At 39.3% G+C, this 19,071-nt stretch overlaps 1 protein-coding gene across 1 annotated transcript; it reads left to right on the top strand.

The window, feature by feature from the left end:
- Positions 1-7,860: 7,860 nt before the first annotated feature.
- LOC115934314 (myosin regulatory light chain 12B) lies at positions 7,861-8,942 on the top strand. The gene has a single exon (XM_063705143.1). It carries the CDS (start codon positions 8,084-8,086, stop codon positions 8,600-8,602), a length of 519 nt encoding a protein of 172 aa, XP_063561213.1. The 5' UTR covers positions 7,861-8,083; the 3' UTR covers positions 8,603-8,942.
- The last annotated feature ends 10,129 nt before the right edge of the window (positions 8,943-19,071 follow it).

Below are 19,071 nucleotides of genomic sequence, written 5' to 3'. Positions count from 1 at the left end.
GCCCAGGCTTTAGTGCAATGGTGTATTCTCGGCTCATTGCAACCTCTGCCTACAGGGTTCAAGTGATTCTCCTGTTTCAGCCTCCCGAGTAGCTGGGATTGCAGGCATGTGCAACCACACCCGGCTAATTTTGTATTTTTAGGAGAGACAGGATTTCTCCATGTTGGTCAGGCTGGTCTCAAACTCTTGACCTCAGTTGATCCGCCTGCCTTGGCCTTCCAAAGTGCTGGGTTTACAGGTGTAAGCCACCGCACCTAGCCATGTCTGAGATTTTACAAAAAAGTTTAAGAAGTAAAAAAATAAAAAAATTATAAGAATAGAAAAAAGCTTACAGAATAAGAATATAAAGAAAAAACATTGTCTAGCTGTGCAGCATGTTTATGCTTTAAGCTGTGTTATTACCAGAGTCAAAAAGATTTTTTTAAATTTAAAATATTATAAAGTAAAAAAGTCACAATAAGGTAAGGTTAATGTACTATTGAAGAAAGAATGTTTAAAGTAAATTTAGTGCAGCCCAAGTGTACAGGGTTTTTATGAAGTCTGCAGTAGTGCACAGTAACGTCCTAGGCCTTCACATTCACTCACCACTCACTGACTGACTCACCAGAGCCACTTCCAGTCCTGCAAGCTCCACTCATGGTAAGCGTCATGCACTTTCCCCAAAGCAACTGAGAAATGTTCACTTCTAAATAATAATAGCTACCCCAAACCCCTTTTTCTTTAGTACTTTCTGCATTGCCAGTTAGAGCTCAGAGCATTTTCAGTGTTTTACATCATGTGACCTTGTGTATGAACGTATGAAGGTGTGTCCATATTATCTCCATTTTTACAGGTGGAAAAAGATGAAGCTTAGGTGAAATAATTTACCCAAGGTCACATGGTAATGAAGAAGGGATTAGAACTAGGTATTTCAATTCAAAAGTATTCTTTTTTTAATCTACTAGATTAGGGGTCGGCAACCTTTTTCTGTGAAGAGCCAGAGAGTAGGTAAATATTTGAGGCTTCATTGACCACACAGTCTCTGTCTTAACTACTCAACTCTGTCTTGTACTGTAAAAGCAACCATAGGCAATAGGTAACCAAATAGGTGCGACTGTGTTCCAATAAAACTAGATTTACAAAAACAGCTGGTAAGCCAGGTTTTGGCTGGAGGGCTGTAGTTTGCCAATCTTTGCCCTAGACAATGGAAATAGCTTTATTTTTTTTTTCATGGTTCTATACTTGCCCCCTTCTAAAGGAAATAAGCTCACATGAGGTAGTATACAATTTGATATTATATAGTCACCTGTAAAAACAAAAACAAAAACATCAGCCGGGCATGGTGGCTCATGCCTGTAATCCCAGCACTTTGGGAGCTGAGGTGGGCGGATCACAAGGTCAGGAGTTCTAAACCAGCCTGGCCAATATGGTGAAACTCTGTCTCTACTAAAAAAAAACAAAAATTAGCTGGTGTGGTGGCACATGCCTGTAGTCCCAGCTACTCAGGAGGCTGAGGCAGGAGAATTGCTTGAACCTGGGAGGCGGAGGTTACAGTGAGCCAAAATCATGCCACTGCCCTCCAGCCTGGGCAGCAGAGTGAGACTCCATCTCAAAAAAACAAACAAAAAAACATCATTGCAACCAAGAAAACAAACATATCACCCCCAAAATTTCCCAGTGCTCCTTTGCAACAACCTCCCTTGCCACTATTCACTCACCATCCCTGAGCAACTACTCATCTGCTTTCTATGCTATTGATGGTTTTCATTTTTATAGAATTTTATATAATGGAAACATGCAGTATGTGCTCTTTTTGTGTCTGCCTTTTTCTATCAACATAATTATTTTGAGATTTATCCATGTTGTGTGTAGGGGACTTTGATGAATTCCAATTTACTGCTTTTCTGTTCTCTTATGGTCTATACTTTTTGTGTTGTAGTTAAGAGATCTTTGTAAACCTAAACTCACTAAGATTTTCTTCTGTCTTCTAGAATTTTAGTTGTAAAATTCTAGAAAATTTGTATTTTTAGTTTTCTTATCTAGTCTGTGATCCAATTCAAGTTAATTTGTTATGTATGGGATGAGTAAAAATGAAGATTCACTTTTTTTTTCTTTTTTGCATGTGGCTAATTTGTCCACTACCATTCACTGAAAAGATTTTCCTCTCCCCAGTCAGTTGCCTTTGCACCTTTCTTAAAGATCGGCTGACCACATGAGAGACTATTTATGGACTTTCTAGTTTATTCCATGAATCTATTTTTCTATTTTTATGCCAATACCACATGTTCTTCATTATGGTAGATTTTAAACAAATCTTGATATTAAGTAGTGTAGTCCACCAACTTTGTACTTTTTCAAAGTATCTATTATATTTGAAGTCCTTTGTATTTCCATGTAAATTTTAGAATCAGCTTGTCAATTTTTATGAAAAAGCCTGCTGCAATTTTAAGTGGGATTGTATTAATGTATAGATCTGTATGGGGAAACATGTAATCAAGTCTTCGATCTAAAAAAATGATACAGCCCTTCATTTATTTACATGTTTTTAAATTTCCTTCAGAGATGTTCTGCAGTTTTCAGGTACAGGCCTTGCATGTCCTTTGTCAGATTTTTCCCCTAAGTATTTCATATTTTTGGATGCTGTTTAATGGTATTTTAAAACCTCAATTACAGATAGTTGATTGCTAGTACATAAAAATACAATTTGTTTTGAATATTGTTTTCTTATCGTGCAACTTTGCTAAATTTACTTATTCAGTATAGTGGTTTTTTTGTAGCTTCCTTAAGATTTTCAACAGAGATAATCGTGTCATCTATGCGTAAAGACAATTTTATTTCTTCCATTCTAATCTGTATGCCTTTTATTTCCTTTTCTTGCCTTATTGCACAGGTTAGGACCTCTAGTACAATGTTGCATAAACATGGTGAGTGCGGTCATGCTTTCCTTTTCCTAAACTTAGATGAAAGACATTCAGTGGTTCATCATTAAGTAAATGTGAGCTGTAGGTGATTCAAAAATGTCCACTTCAAATTGACATCCATAAAGTTGAGAAATTTCTCTTTTATTCCTAATTTGCTGAGGGTTTTTTTTTTAAAACCAGGAATAGATGTTAGATTTCATCAAGTGCTTTTGCTCCACTTATTGAATAATCATATATATTTTCTTTTTAAGTCTGCTTATGTGATGAATTACACTGATTGACTTTTGAATGTTAAACCAACCTTTCAAGTTTGTTAAACCAACTTATCCCAAGTTGTTAAACCAACTTAGGACGAACCACACTTGGTTACAATGTATTATCATTTTCATAAATTGTTGTATTAGGTTAGCTAAAATTTATTAAGGATTTTAACAAATCCTTATGGGAGATATTTGTAGTGCTCTTATAATGTCTTTTTCTGGTTTTAGCATCAGAGAAATGCTGGCCTCAGAAATTAAGCTGGAAAGTATTTAGTTCTCTGTAGATTTTTGGAAGGGCTTGGACAAAACTGGTATTCTTATTTTCCTAAATATTTGATAGAATTCACCACTAAAGCCGTGAAACCTTATGGATCTGGATCTTTCTTTATGAGAATCTTTTAAATTACAAATTCACTTCCTTTAGTATATAAGAGGCTATTAATGTTATCTATTACTTGTTGAATGACCTCTGGTAGTTTGTGTCTTTCAAGAAATTTTAAAATTTTATCTAAATTGTTGAACATATTGACACAAAGTTGTTCATAATATTTCTGAATTGCCCTTTTAATGTTGGTAGACTCTGTAGTGATCTAATTATCATTCCTATTATCAGTAATTTGTATTTCTTTTCTTTTGTTCCTGATCAGCCTTGCTAGAGATTCATCAATTTCATTCAACTCTTTAAAGAAGCAGATACTGGATTCATTGATTTTCTCTATTGTTTTTCTTTTTCTATTTCATTGATTTCTACTCTAACCTTTATTGTGTCCTTTCTTCTGCTTTGGGTTTCATTTGCTTTTCTTTGTTTAGTTTTTTAAGGTAGATAGTGAAGTTCTTGATTTGAGATCCTTCTACTATTCTGTAATAGGCATTAAGTGCTATACATTTCCCTTTAAGTACTGCTTTTGCAGCATCCAGCACATTTTAATATGTTATCTTTTCATTTTCATTCAGTTTGAAATACTGTTTAAAATATTCCTAATTTTCCTTCTGATTTCTTCCTTGAACCTAGGTTATTTGGAAGTATGTTATTTAGTTTCTATTAATTTGGAGATATTCTAGATATATTTCCAATACCGACCTCTAATTCAATTACATTGCATTCAGTTCAATGAACATACCTTGTATGACATTAATTATTTTAAATTTATTGAGATTTATTTTATGTTCCAGAATATGATCTATCTTGGTATCAGTTCAGTGTTTACTTGGAAAGGATATGTATTCTGTCGTTGCTGGGTGAAGTGTTCAAAAAATGTCAATTAGGTTCAATTGGTTGATATTGTCATTTAAATCTTCTATATCTTTACTGATTTTCTTTCTAGTTCTTCTATCAATTGTTGATAGAGAGTTGTAGACATCTCTGACAATACTCATGGATTTCTCTTTGCTGTTTTCCTCATTTTGTTTCATGTATTTTGAAGTTCTGATGTTAGATGCATAAATGTCTATGATTGTTATTACCTCTTGATTAGTTGACCCCTTAATCATTATAAAATGATCCTCTTTATGTCTAGTAATAATCTTTGTTCTGAAATTTGCCTTGTGTAGTAATAGTCATTCCAGTTTTGATTAGTATTATCACGTTATATAATTTCCCATGTATTTTCTTTTCACCTACTTGTTTCCTTATATTTAAAGCATGCTTCTTATAGGCAGCATAGTTGGGTCTTGCTTTTTTATTCAATCTGACAATCTCTGACCTTTAATTGTGGTATTTAGGTCTTGACATTTAATTTTATTATTTATATTATTGGTTTTAAATTACCACATATTCAACTGTTTTCTATATATTTCATCTGTTCTTTGTTACTTTTTTCTTTTTTGTCCTTTTAGTATTTCTCTAAGGTTTATAATTTACACCTTTAACCAATCACAGTCTAACTTAAAATAATAACTACTTCATAAATAATATAAAAATCTTACATCGGTACACCTCCATTTCCTCCTTTCCTGATTTTGTACTAATGTTGACATACATTTTACTTCTATATATGGCTTAGACCCCACAATACATTGCTACTAGTTATAATAATAAACAATCAATTATCTCTTAAAGAGTCTTTAAAAATAAGAAACAATGTATATTTAATTACACATTTACTGTTTCTGGTTTATTTTATGTCTTTGAACAGATCCAGATTTTCTTCTCTTTTTATTTCTTCCTAAAAAGCATCCTGTAACTTTCCTTATAGTACAGCTTTGCTGGTGATGATACTTTTAGCTTTTCCATATCTGAAAATGTTTTTATTTCACCTACAAATGTTTTATAATTTGTAGTATATTTTAGCTAAATATAAAATTTTAGGTTGACAGATTTCTATTTTTAGAGCTTTTAAGATGTTGCCCCACTATCTTCTGCTTGCACTTTTTCTGACAAGGTGTGTGATTTATTCTTATATTTATTCCTCTGTATGTAAGGTGTCTTTTATTTCCCAGGATGCACTTAACGTTTCCTGTTCATCATTGCTTTTAACAATTTTGAATATGACGTGACTTGTAGTTTTCTTCACATTTCTTGTGCTTGGAGTTTACTGAGCATCTTGGATCTGTAGTTTCACAGTTTTCATCAAGTTTGAAAATTTTTGGCCATTAATTTTTCAAATATATTTTCTGTCCTTTTTGATCCTTTATAGACTCTAATTACACATGTACGAAACTACTTAAAGATGTCCCACAACTCACTGATGCTCTGTTCATTTTTATTGTCAGCCATTTTACTCTCTGTGTTTATTTGCAGTTTCTATTGCTTTTCTTTAAGTTTACTAATCTTTTCTTCTTTGATGTCTAAACTGTGATTAATCCTATCCAACATATTTTTTATTTCAGAAATTGTAGATTCCAAAAAGCTTAATTTACATTTTAAAAAATATTTTCCCCTTCCTTAATATGTTCAATATTTCTTCTATCTTCTTAAATATATGGAATACAGTTATAACTATAATTTCTGTATAGTTCTCTTCATTGACTTTTCTCTTTATGAGTCATATTTTCTTGTTTCTTTGGCTATCTGGTGATTTTTTGTTGGGTGCCAGACATTATGAATTTTTCTTTTTAGGTCCTGGATAGATTAATATTCCTATAGATCAATATTCTTGCATTTTGTTCTGGGATGCAATTAAGTTGCTTAGAAACAGTTTTATTGTATTTAAAGTGATAGAAAAGACTGATGCACTCTTTAGCTTATACAGTATAGGCATACAGGCTGTCAGAATCAAAAGAGTTTGAGGTAAGTTAAGCCTGGGGTCTACTTTAAAGGGAAAAGCTAATTTCATACTCTTCCAATCAGTGCTGATTAATTTTTCTTTAATTATTCAACTTTTAGATGTGTGGATCCTAAAACAAGAAATCAGCTCTGCGTGTCTTTTTTTTTTTTTTTTTTTCTGAGATGGTCTTACTCCTCTCACCCCGGCCAGAGCGCAGTGGCACAATCACAGCTCACTGCACTCTCAGCCTCCCAGGCTAAATGGATCCTCCCACCTCAGCCTCCCAAGTAGCTCAGACTACAACTGCGCCCCACCACGCCTGGCTAATTTTTAAATTTTTTTGTAGAGATGAGGTCTTGTCGTGTTGCCCAGGCTGGTCTTGAACTCCTGGGTTCAAGCAATCTTGGCCTCCCGAAGTGCTGGGATTACAGGTGTGAACCCCTTGCACCTAGCCTGAATGTCTGTGTTTTCTACTTACACTAGAAGAGGTGTGTGAGATTTGCAAATTTATTGCCAGCATAACACTGATGTCAGTTTGTGAAGACCATTCTGGAGTAATTGAACACTGCCTGGTTTTCCTAGCATTTTTCTTATTTTCTTTCCTTCTCTATGTGACTCTACCAGTCTGACCCCTAATTTATCCTCTGAAACCCTCAATGAGGTCAGGAGCATAGTCTGAGGAATAGCAGAATCTAAAAGATTTCTTGACATGCAAAATCTGTAATAGAGTTGAGATTTTAATAAGACTGTAATTAGTGTATTGTGGGATGTCTTCACATGTCTGTAAAACACATGAATTTACATAAAAGATTTATCCCACAATTTGGGGAACCCACTAATTGAGTTTACTGAAAAAATTATGCATCAGACCCTTGAACAACATAAGTTTGAAGTGCACAGGTATATGCAATTTTTTTTTTTTTTTTTTTTTTTTTGAGACAGAGTCTCACTGTCGCCAGGCTGGAGTGCAGTGGTGTGGTCTCAGCTCACCGCGGACTCCGCCTCCTGGGTTTGGGTGGTTCTCCTGCCTTGGCCTCCCAAGTGGCTGGGATTGCAGGCGCATGCCACCATGCCGGGCTAATTTTTGTGTTTTTGGTAGAGACAGGGTTTCACCATGTTGGCCAGGATGGTCTCGATCTCTTGACCTCGTGATCCACCCACCTCGGCCTCCCAGGGTGCTGGGATTGCAGGAGTGAGCCACTGTGCCCGGCCATAATTTTTTTTTTCAATAAATATATTGGAAATTTGTTTGGAGCTTTGTGACAACTTGGAGAATTCACAGGCTGGGCATGGTGGCTCATGCCTGTGGTCCCAGCACTTTGGGAGGCCGAGGTGGGCAGATCACCTGAGGTTGGGAGTTCGGGACGAGGCTGACCAACATGGAGAAACCCCGTCTCTAGTAGAATTACAAAATTGGCCTGGAATGGTGGCACATGCCTGTGGTCCCAGCTGCTTGGGAGGCCGAGGCAGGAGAATTGCTTGGGCCCAGGAGGCAGAGGTTGCGGTGAGCACGACCACAAAATACACAAATCTATTAAAAGTTAAATTTTATGAAAACATACAGACTGTACATGTAAGCAAATTTAAAATGCAGTATTAAATCATAACTCTATAGCCGCCACTGTCTGGCCACAGCCCCGCACTCCTCGCCGTCGCTTGTCATCTCACGCAGGGTGGTTCCGGTTCTGGTATTTGGCGCCGGAATTAAGCAACCACCATGTTGAGCAAAAAGGCAAAGACCAAGACCACCAAGAAGCACCCTCAGTGTGCAACGTCCAACGTGTTTGCCACGTTTGACCAGTCACAGATTCAGGAGTTCAAAGAGGCCTTCAACATGATTGATCAGAACAGAGATGGTTTCATCAACAAGGAAGATTTGCATGGTATGCTTGCTTCTCTAGGGAAGAATCCCACTGATGCATGCCTTGATGCCATGATGAATGAGGCACCAGGGCCCATTAATTTCACCATGTTGCTCGCCATGTTTGGTGAGAAGTTAAATGGCACAGATCCTGAAGATGTCATCAGAAATGCTTTTGCTTGCTTTGATGAAGAAGCAACAGGCACCATTCAGGAAGATTACCTGAGAGAGCTGCTGACAACCGTGGGGGATCAGTTTACGGATGAGGAAGTGGATGAGCTGTACAGAGAAGCACCTATTGACAAAAAGGGGAATTTCAATTACATCGAATTCACAAGCATCCTGAAACATGGAGTAAAAGACAAAGATGACTGAAAAGAACTTTAGCTAAAACCTTCCAATTACATTGTCTTACTCTGTTTTGTTTCTCACACACTTCCCCCACCCTCATAGAACCTGTTGCATGCAACTTAGTTTCACAGCTTTGTTTCTTTTTTTTTTTATGTATTTATTCCAGAACTTTCTGCCACTTAGCCCTTGTATAATCAGACTGGAAATGAGGATGAGGGCATAAATTGTATTGAAAAAGAGATCGCCAATAAAAATCAACAAATGTGAAAGCCCCCCCCCCCCCAAAAACATAACTCTATAAACTAGTATGTACTGTACTACTGTAATTGTGTAACTGCCTCCTGCTTTAGTGAGTCAGGTGTTGCCAGTATCTGCTTAAAACTCTGTGATGCTCATCATCAGAGCAGTTCCTCTCTTCAGTAAACTGTGTATCACAATAAAAACTGATCTCTTGAAAAAAAAAAAGAAATAGTTCGTTTTGAGGCCTGATTTAAGCTTTTTTAGGGAGAACAGAACAGCTTTTAATCCAGGGCTAATCCTTCCCCAATATGAAAGCTAAACCTTCTAATTAGTCTATGAATTATAAGGTTTTCCAACATTGGCTGGTGGGAATACAAACTGTTCTGGCCCCTGGCTCCCTTTGTTCCTTTTAGGCAGTTCCTTTTCAGCCCTGGATAGTTTCCTCATAGGCATGCTGTGATCAGTACTCGACAGAAGTCTCCAGGGTGACCCTCTGCAGATCTTTGGTGCTCTTTGTGTAGCTCTCTCCTGTCTAGTACTCTGTCCTGCCAACTCTGTCTTGGTCTCCTCCAATTCCCAAGCTGTCTGCTTAACTTATGGAAACTGCTGATTCCCCTCCCTATGTTATGCCTTGGATACTCTCTCCTGGCACTAAGTTGGGTGAATCATATGACTCAACTCTCTCAGGGAACACTAGGCTGTGATGCTTGATATTAAATACCTGAAAACCATTGTCATATACATTTTGTCTAGTTTTTCTTTTTTTTTTTTTTTTTAGCAGTTTCAGGCAGAAGGGTAAATCTGGGTCCTGTTGCTTCATTCTGTTCATAAGTGGATGCCTTGGTAAATTGATTTATTTAGTCAAGTCATTTCCCAGTTACATCCCTAGGTTCTATGTCTATGTGCTGTAGTCCCTGAATCTTTGCATATCTGCAAATACCTTTATTTCACTGTCACAGAGAATGATAACTTGGCTACATATAAGATTCTTAGATTGTAGTCCTTTTCTTTCAGTATTTATAATGTTTCCTAGTATTCCCTCTGATTCTTAAAGTTGCAGAAAAGAAGTCAAATGTCAGCTAATTTTTCCCTTTGTACGCAACTTGTTCAAAAGGTCAAGAAGTTTTCTTTAAAAACATTTGTCCTTTTAATTAAGAATTTTTAAAAACTGGGTATGATCTAGGATATGATCACTCCAGCACAGAACATATTAAATGTTTTCTTTTTTTTTTCTTTTTTTTTTTTTTTTTGAGAGGGAGTCTCTCTCTGTCACCCAGGCTGGAGTGCAGTGGCGTGATCTCAGCTCACTGCAAGCTCTGCCTCCCAGGTTCAAGTGATTCTCCTGCCTCAGTCTCCAGAGTAGCTGAGACTACAGGCCCCTGCCACCACACCTGACTAATTTTTTGTATTTTTAGTAGAGAAGGGGTTTTACCGTGTTAGCCAGGATGGTCTTGATCTCCTGACCTCGTGATCCGCCCACCTGAGCCTCCCAAAGTGCTGGGATTACGGGCATGAGCCACCGCGACCAGCCACGTATTAAACTCTTTCAAACAAGCTTTTCTTCAAACAGGTATAATTTCCCCTTACTTCCTTCATCATTACCTTTCCTGTATGTGCATCTTTTTTCTTCTGCTGGAAATCCTAATACAGGCTCATAATCCATTATCTCAAGTATTTTGTTTTTTGTTTTTATTTTGTTGTTATTTTAAAAAATAAATTTCCTACAAACATATTTGATGGAAAAGCACACCCTTTACTTATGTGAAGCTATTTTTAGCCATAAAAATATTAGTGTGACTATGTTTTGCTGCTGAAAAGCTAAAATGTTCGATTTCAGGATCTAGCCTACATCCTGCTTGGGATGTTATATAGTATACACAGTATGTAATATATATAACATGCAATATAATTTCTAGAAATTGGAAAAAATCTAAATTCCAAAACCCTTCTGGCTTCAGTGGTTTCACAGAAGACATTGTAGGGCTGTAATCACATATTTCTCTCCCGGGTCTATCCTCAAGGCTTTTTCTCAGTATTCCCCAGTCTGAATTTTCCCTCTAGGTTTATGTATTCTTATCCACTTGAATTTTCCAGCTACTAATAAAGTCTCATTCTTATAATCATTGACTTCAATTTATGTATCCTCATCTTAACATTTGAAAATCACACTTTTATTTATACTGCAATTAAATTTCTTTTATGCTCTTTCTCTCTTTTTGATAAAGATGTTATATGTTTTCTCCCGGAGTTCTATTTTATTAGGGATCTGTAATAGTAATTATCCTGCATGAGAACTCCTGTACTAAGTCTTGTAGTAGTAAGAGTTTGGTTTGACTGCAAATGACTGGTTCTTTCTCACCACCATATGAGTAAAAACAGCTACTCAGGCAAGATAGATGTTTATTTTCACATAACCATGGACAATTCAGAACTGTTAGTATGTGGACTCCACAATTTTCAGGAACAAAATCCTTCTATTTTGTTGCTTTGCCATCTTTGACATTTGAATTCCATGTTGTGGGTGGGGTCAGCTGTCACATCAGCAATCAGGCCAGCAGGAATGAGGTAAGAACTGGAGCAGGACACAGCATTTCTCTTTAAGGACATTTCCTTGAAGTTGCATTTATCAATTCTCTTTCCATTTCATGGAACTTAGTCAAGTGACCACACTGACATGGAAGGCAGTCTGAGTAATGTAGTCCATATTTGAGTCTCCATGTGCCCAGGTAAAAAATCTTCATAGACTATGGGGAAAATAGATACTAGGAGACTCCTTGCAGTCTCTGCCACTGGCTGTTGGGTACCTCATTTTCCTCTCTCTTCTTATTATCCTATTCAATCTTCAATCAAGAGTCAAGATCAAGTAGTTGGGTCTCTTATGTGACACAGACCCATGAGTGGTAGGGGGCCAGTGACCTACATCCCTATGGGGCAAGGACTCTAGTCAACTGTCCCTTAAGACATGCATCTTCTTGGAAATGGTAAAAAGAATGCAATTGTAGCTTTGGTATTCATGGATACAATAATAAAATATTGAAATACAAAGTTTGGAAGCAGTGGACTTGAATCAAATGGAAGCAGAACAAATAACAACTTTGATGATAATAATCTTCACATGACACTTTAACTTTTCAAAAGTGTTTCCACATTCTGAATATTATTGTACTTGACAGTGAAAATAATCATGATTTGTTGAAACTTATACTAGTTCCCTATTGCTGCTGTAAGAGATGATCACACATTTAGTGGCTCAAAACAACATACATTGATTATCTTACAGTTCTGGAGGTCAAAGTGTCAGAAATAGGCCTTACAGGGCTACCATTAGGGTGTTGGCAGTGTTGATTCCCTCTGAAAGTTCCAGGGGAGAATTCATTCCTCGCCTCTTCCAGCTTCTAGAAGCTGTCAGCATTCCTTGGCTCGTGGCCTCACCCTCCTCTGCTACTCATGCTGATCTCCTGCCTCCCCCTTCTAAGGATCCTCATGATCACACCAGGCCCACCTGGCTAACCCAAGATAATCTCCCATCTCCAGATTCATGTCTTCTTCACACCCGTGAAGTCCCTTTTGCCATACAAGGTAACATTCACAGGTTCCAGAGATTGGGGCATGTGTTTTTACATTATGAGTGTTGTGGACTGAATGTGTGTGCCTCCTCCAAGTGCAGGTATCACAATCCTAACCCTCAATGTGATGACATTTGGAGGTGAGGCTATTCATGGGGGCTCCACCTATGTCACGAGGGTGGAGGACCTGTGAATGGATTAGTGCCATTATAAAAGAGACCCCAGAGAGTGTCGGCTTCTTTCAGCCACAGAGAAAAGCTGGATGTCCATGAGTCAGGAAGCGGGTTCTCATCAGACACTGAGCCTTTCAGTGCCTTGACCTTGAACTCCCCCACCTCCAGAAGTGTGAGAAATAAATATTTACTGTTGAAGCCACTCAGTCTATAGTATTTTGTTATAGCAGCCCAAATAGGCTGAGACAATAGGTTTTATTATTATTCAGGTATGGTGAGGAAATGGGTCAGGAGATGACTACCATTACGTAGAGAGTGTGTTACTCACAGTTCAAGAGCAGAGGTCACACCATGCCATGCAGGGCCACGTGGGGAAGCACCGGGATCGGTCAGGAGGCAGAGGGAATGAGAAGAAAATGTGGGCAAGAGACTTTATTATGGGTTGTGAGGGGGAAATGTAGGACAGGCAGGCAGGTGTAGTATTGCCCATTTTAAATAATTTCACTGGGCTCTAGGGCATTGTGGCTATTTCTAGTTGTTTAATATCTGTCCCTAGGGTGATTAGGGCAGGGGGATAGTGGCTCTGCAAGCGGGAGCTAGATAAAGGGGGTCACTGGGGGCATGGGCTTTGGATTGGTGGCTTGCATACAAAAGGCACACTTGTAGGTGAGTCCCTTACTACTGCTAGGAACTGACCAGTCCTGGGAGGGGGAGTCTCTCCAGGATCAGCAAGACCCCAGAAGTCAAAACATCAGAAAACACAGAAACTAAAAAGGCATGATTAGAATAACATGGACATCTTGTAATATAAGTAAGTATGACATTCAGTATAAGTGTTATATTCAGTTTACAGATGAGAAATTTGAGACTCAGATATTAAATAACAACTGTCACACAATCTCTAAGACAGGTAGAAACAGAATTCAAAGCCAAATCTGCCCAAATAAAGCTCATTCTCCTGAAATAAATGTCGATATCCCCATTTTACAGATCACAACCCTTTATCAATGAAAACAACTCTATACAGGTAAGGGAGGCATCCTTCATGAATTCTTCCTCCCATTTCCACAATTCTTACAATTAATCAAACAATCTGAGCCAGTCTTCACTTCATGAGAAAAGCTGTCTCCAAAATGCTGAGGATGTAAACAACTATAGAATAAATTGAGTTTATGGCAGAAAATCTCCTACGATGTGGAAGAAAGGAGACCTTCGTCATCTTTCTCTGTCGTGGACGTCTTCTCAGTGTGTTGAGGTGTGCTCTGTGACTTCCGTGGAAAGGGCATGGCTGTGTCCTTCTATGCATTTTGCAGTCATTCCCATCTGCAAATACCATTCCTTCCATAAATAACAATCACTCGTTAACTCCAGGAACTATTGACTTCCCTTTCTTCAATAAACACTTCTTTGGGCTTGCTGTCTGCTTCCTCCTTGCAGCCATGGTAACCGTTGTTGGGTAATGCATGGTTGCCAGGCTCCTGAACGGGAGTGAGATTTTTTTTAAACCTGATGTCACATCCAGGACAAACAAGAGAAGTCCTTTTAACCAAATAGGACTCCTATATAACAAGAGTCTTTGACAAGAGAGTCGTATGACCTAAGATGTCCCCTCCAACTACTTTGGTAAGGGTCCTCCACCCACAGAGATCTTCCTCTATTCTGAGATGGAGAAATAATAATTAGAGACTTTAAGCATAAAATGCCTGCTGTGCCAGCATCCATAGGTGGACCAAAATTCAGTTAATCCTCACAACTGCCTTAAACATAGGTACTAATATAATTGCCATTTTAGAGATGAGAAGAGCTAAAATTTGGAACATTGAGCCCGATGTCCAGCAATGAGAGTGAAGCTGGGATTTGGACCCGTGTGAATGATTCTAGGTTACAGTGTGTGCTGTAAAACGCTCTCGCTGGTTCACCTGAAGTTTAGGGCACACACCATTTTCATTATGTGTATTTTACTACCCACTGGCTTTCTTGTTCTAGAGGTGAAAAGATAGGCTCTCTTCTTCTCAATGAGCTAGCTTATACCCGGAAAATAGACTTTCAGGAAACTGGCAAAACCAAGGCAAACTTTCTCTAACGAGGAGAAAGGGAGAACTCTTGACCAAAAGGGCAAGTGAAGGGCAGCTATGACCAACTGCAAGACCCCTCCCCTACACACACACACACTCACACACACTCTCACACAGTCACACCCACTCACACTCTCACACACACTCACACACACACACACTGTGAGAAAGTGAAGGGCAGCTATGACTAACTGCAAGACCCCTCCCCTACACACACACTCTCACACACACTCATACACACACACTCACACATACACACTCACACATACACACACTCATACATACACACACTCACACACATACACACACTCACACATACACACACACTCACACACACACTCACACACACATACACACACACACTGTGAGAAAGTAAGGGGCAGCTATGACCAAATGCAAGATCCCCTCCCCTCCACACATACACACTCACACATGCACACACACACACATTCACACATACATACACACACACTCACACATACACACACACACATACTCACACACACACTCACACATACACACTCACAGACTGTGGGAGGTGCACTGCCCTGATTCCAGCTGGTGGACAGCAGGGGCAGTGCTGGGCCTCTCTGGAGTCTCTGAGCCTTTCCATTTCCTATAAGCGGGGATGGTCCTGCTATGGAGGCTGGCTGGACATTCTGGCCTGTGATGGCATCATTCACCTACCAATCATTTAACAACAAACAGCTGGAGTCTAATCACACTCAGACATTCAAAATCTACCACTTGATTGCAATGCTGCATCAGCCAGCTTTACAAGCGAGGTGTCAACATGGAGAGTGTGTTAGTCCATTCTTGCACTGCTATAAAGAAAGAAATGCCTGAGACTGAGGAATGTATTTTAAAACAGGTTTAATTGGCCCATGGTTCTGCAGGCTGTACAGGAAGCATAGCAGCTTCTGCTTCTGGGGGAGGCCTTAGGAAACTCACAGTCATGGTGGACGGCAAAGCGGGAGCAGGTGTCTTCCATGGCAGGAGCAGGACCAAGAGAGCAGAGAGGTGCCACAGACTTTTAAATAACCAGATCATGTGAGAACTCAGAGAGGTGCCACAGACTTTTAAATAACCAGATCATGTGAGAACTCACTATCAGGACGATAGCTCCAAGGGGGATGGTGGTAAAGCATGAGAAACTGCCCCCATGAAAAGCATGAGAAACTGCCCCCATGATCCAATCATCTCCCACCAGGCCCCATCTCCTACGTTGGGAATTACAATTCAAATGAATCTGGGTGGAGACACAGATCCAAACCATATCAGAGACCAAAGAAGGACAATCTTCCCATGAAGTTATATTTGCTTAAGGGGCTCCCAAAGTGGATTTTCCTGGGGGCCTCTTCTGTGGCAGCATGTCACTACACTGTGAGGCATTATTCCTCGACTATCTGCACCTTATTGACACTCAGATGTAGGCTGACATTCTTAACCCGTGTGAGAGTTTTTAGATTGGTAAGAACAAAAATAAAGGTGAACAACCACACCCAGAATTAGGAGAAATAAAAAATAAGCTGTTAATCAAAAGAAAAAAAATGAACTGTCAAAAACGATATGAAAGTAGCCAGTCTTATTCTCAATGAAAGAAATGTAAAATCAATAAGATACTATATTTATTTATCTGCCCTACAAAAAACAAAACTAAAACCCTTCTGTAGACAGTATAAGAAAACATTTATATATGCTGTAGTGAGAGTATAAATTGGTTTAATTATTATAGAAAGACATCTTGGAAAAAATACCACCTTAAAAGCAATAGATTAGATAGATGAGATAGGTAGGGCTAGGTAGGTGTGCGAGCGCGCGCACACACACACACACACACACACAGAGTAAAAAACATACAGTAGTTCTCCCTTCTTTGCCTTCTTCGCTGCTTTGCTTTTCAGTTACCTGAAACCATGCTGTCCAAAATATTATAACTGTGTTCAACTATCGTCCAAAAATATTACATACAATAAGATATTTTGACAGAGAGAGAGAGAGAAACCCTATTCACACAACTTTTATCAGAGTATATTGCTACTATTGTTCTATTTTATTATTAGTTATTGTTGTTAATCTTCTACTGCGCCTAATTTATACGTTAAACTTGATCATAAGTATGTATGCATAGGAAAAGATAGTTTCTAGAAGGTTCTGAACTGCGTGGTTTCAGCATCCACTGGGGAGCTTGGAATGTACCTACAGCAGGTGAGGGGATACTACTGTGTATATATTGCATGTCCTTTGACCCAGCAACCCAACTTTCAGGCATGTAATCTGAGGTGATTAAGAATGTATGACCTGGCTGGGCGCAGTGGCTCATGCCTGTAATCCCAGCACTTTGGGAGGCCGAGGCTGGCAGATCACCTGAGGTCAAGAGTTTGAGATCAGTCTGGCTAACATGGCAAAACCCCGTCTCTAGTAAAAATACAAAAATTATCCGGGTGTGGTGGTGCACACCTGTAATCCCAGCTACTCAGGAGGCTGAAGAGAATCGCTTGAACCTGGAAGGTGGAGGTTGCAGTGAGCTCAGATCGTGCCACTGTACTCCGGTCTGGGCGACAGCACGAGACTCTGTCTCAAAAAAAAAAAAGGAAAAAAGGATGTATGACCAATATACTTGAAAAGATGCTTAACCTCACTAGAAATCAAGGAAATGCAAATAAAACACAAGGTTCCATTTTTAATCAAAGTGGCAAAAATCAAAAGTTTGATCATATAAAGCGTGGGCGAGGTTGTGGTGGCACACGTGCCCTCAGCTGCTCTGCAGTGAGAGCGTTATTTTCCAGCTACTTTGGTGGGCAAAACGTTTCTCCTCTACGACCTAACAATTCCACGTTCTGAATCTCCCCAGAGAGACATCTGCACATGTGCACAAGGTGAAGACTGAATGCAGCATTGTCTGTCTTAGCAAAAGCTAAACACAACCCAAATATCCAGGGATAAGAAAATAGCTCAATAAATGTCGGCTTATCCTTATTATGGAATCCCACACAGCAGTTGCAGATCTTCATGTGTTGACGTGGAAATGTCTCCAAGACATACTGCCAAGTGAATGTACAGCATGTTAACATCTGTGCACCACTCGGCCTCACAAATAAAAACGATTCAGCATATCTATCTGTCTATATCTCACTTAGGTATCTGAAAATATACGTACGTACATTTCAAAAAAAGGTACGCATTAACCAATAATAGTGGCTGTCTCTATGATGGCTATAACAACTCGATTGAAGCTGGTTAATGAGGACTTTAGTCTTACCTGTTTTAAGGAAGTTTTCATCAAGAACATGTTTGTTTACAATATGTGTAATTTTAAAATGTTTTAAAAAATAACTGTGAAGATTTCACTACACTAATACTTACCAAGGCATTATTTGGTAGAGTGAAAATTTGGAAATAGTCTAATTGTCCAACTACAAGGTATTTAGTTAAATATATTATGGGAGATCTCATGATACATTACAACACAACCATCAAAATAATATTTAGAAGTCCAGTAAACAACTGAGAGGAAATGTTCAGAATAATGATCAAAAGAAAAAAGCAGATTACGAAACAGAGTGCAGCTCATTAAACACCTGTCAACCCCAGGGTCCAGGGCAGAGATGTCAGATTCCAAAATCAGAGCATGCTGGCCCAAAGGCTAAAGGTTCGGTAATACCAAAGTCAGCAATGCTGGTGCAGACACAACAGAAAACTGAGGGCCAAAGAAATTGAGAAGAAAGCCAGGCCAGACGGCTGGATCAAGGATGGAGGCAAAGTGCTAAGGGTGCTGCCTTAGACAAATCCTGTCCGCACCTCTCCTCCTTCCACACCCTTCTGGAGTAGGCCCGGCTGTGCCCAGGGTCTGAACCCAGGCACTGATTGTCCCGAGTCTGGAGGAGGTCTGGGCCTCACCCTCTAACTGCTTCAGCAGGGACTGGGTCAGGCCAAGGACAGTGGCCTCCACCTGCTGGGAGATCTTTCCAGACCAGAGAGCGGAACCTGCAGAATGCAGAGGCCTTCTGGTTTGCTGGACAGTGGTGTACATTCCAGGCTCAACTCTTCATTCCTCCAGGGAGTGAAAAACCCCGCTCCACCTCCTGAGAGCAAGGCTAGGTGGTGAATACCCTTTCCTTTGACGTATGGAGAAACGGGTCCACATTCATTCAGTCACCAGAAATGTCACTCAAAGTGGGAGTTTCCTCCTTGAGAGTCAAGAATGAATGTTAGAAAATTAAGTGGCAGAATTAGTCAAAGAGCAACCCCTTAGTGGAATAGATTTGACATTACAGAAAAGGAACAGAGAGAAAGGAGAGAGAACAGAAAAAGGGGGTGGGTGGATAAAGGGCGGGGAGAGAGAGAGCTTGATTCCTGCGTTTATAAATGACAATGTGGTTTTGTCTAACCACCTGCTGCAGCAGGGCTGGGACACAAGGGAATCTGTGCCCTCCCAT

Source organism: Gorilla gorilla, chromosome 3, assembly GCF_029281585.2.
Source record: "Gorilla gorilla gorilla isolate KB3781 chromosome 3, NHGRI_mGorGor1-v2.1_pri, whole genome shotgun sequence".
Classification (NCBI taxonomy): Eukaryota; Metazoa; Chordata; class Mammalia; order Primates; family Hominidae; genus Gorilla; species Gorilla gorilla.
The sequence above is the reverse complement of the archived record's forward strand: the minus strand, read 5'-3'. Positions and strand labels throughout refer to the sequence as shown.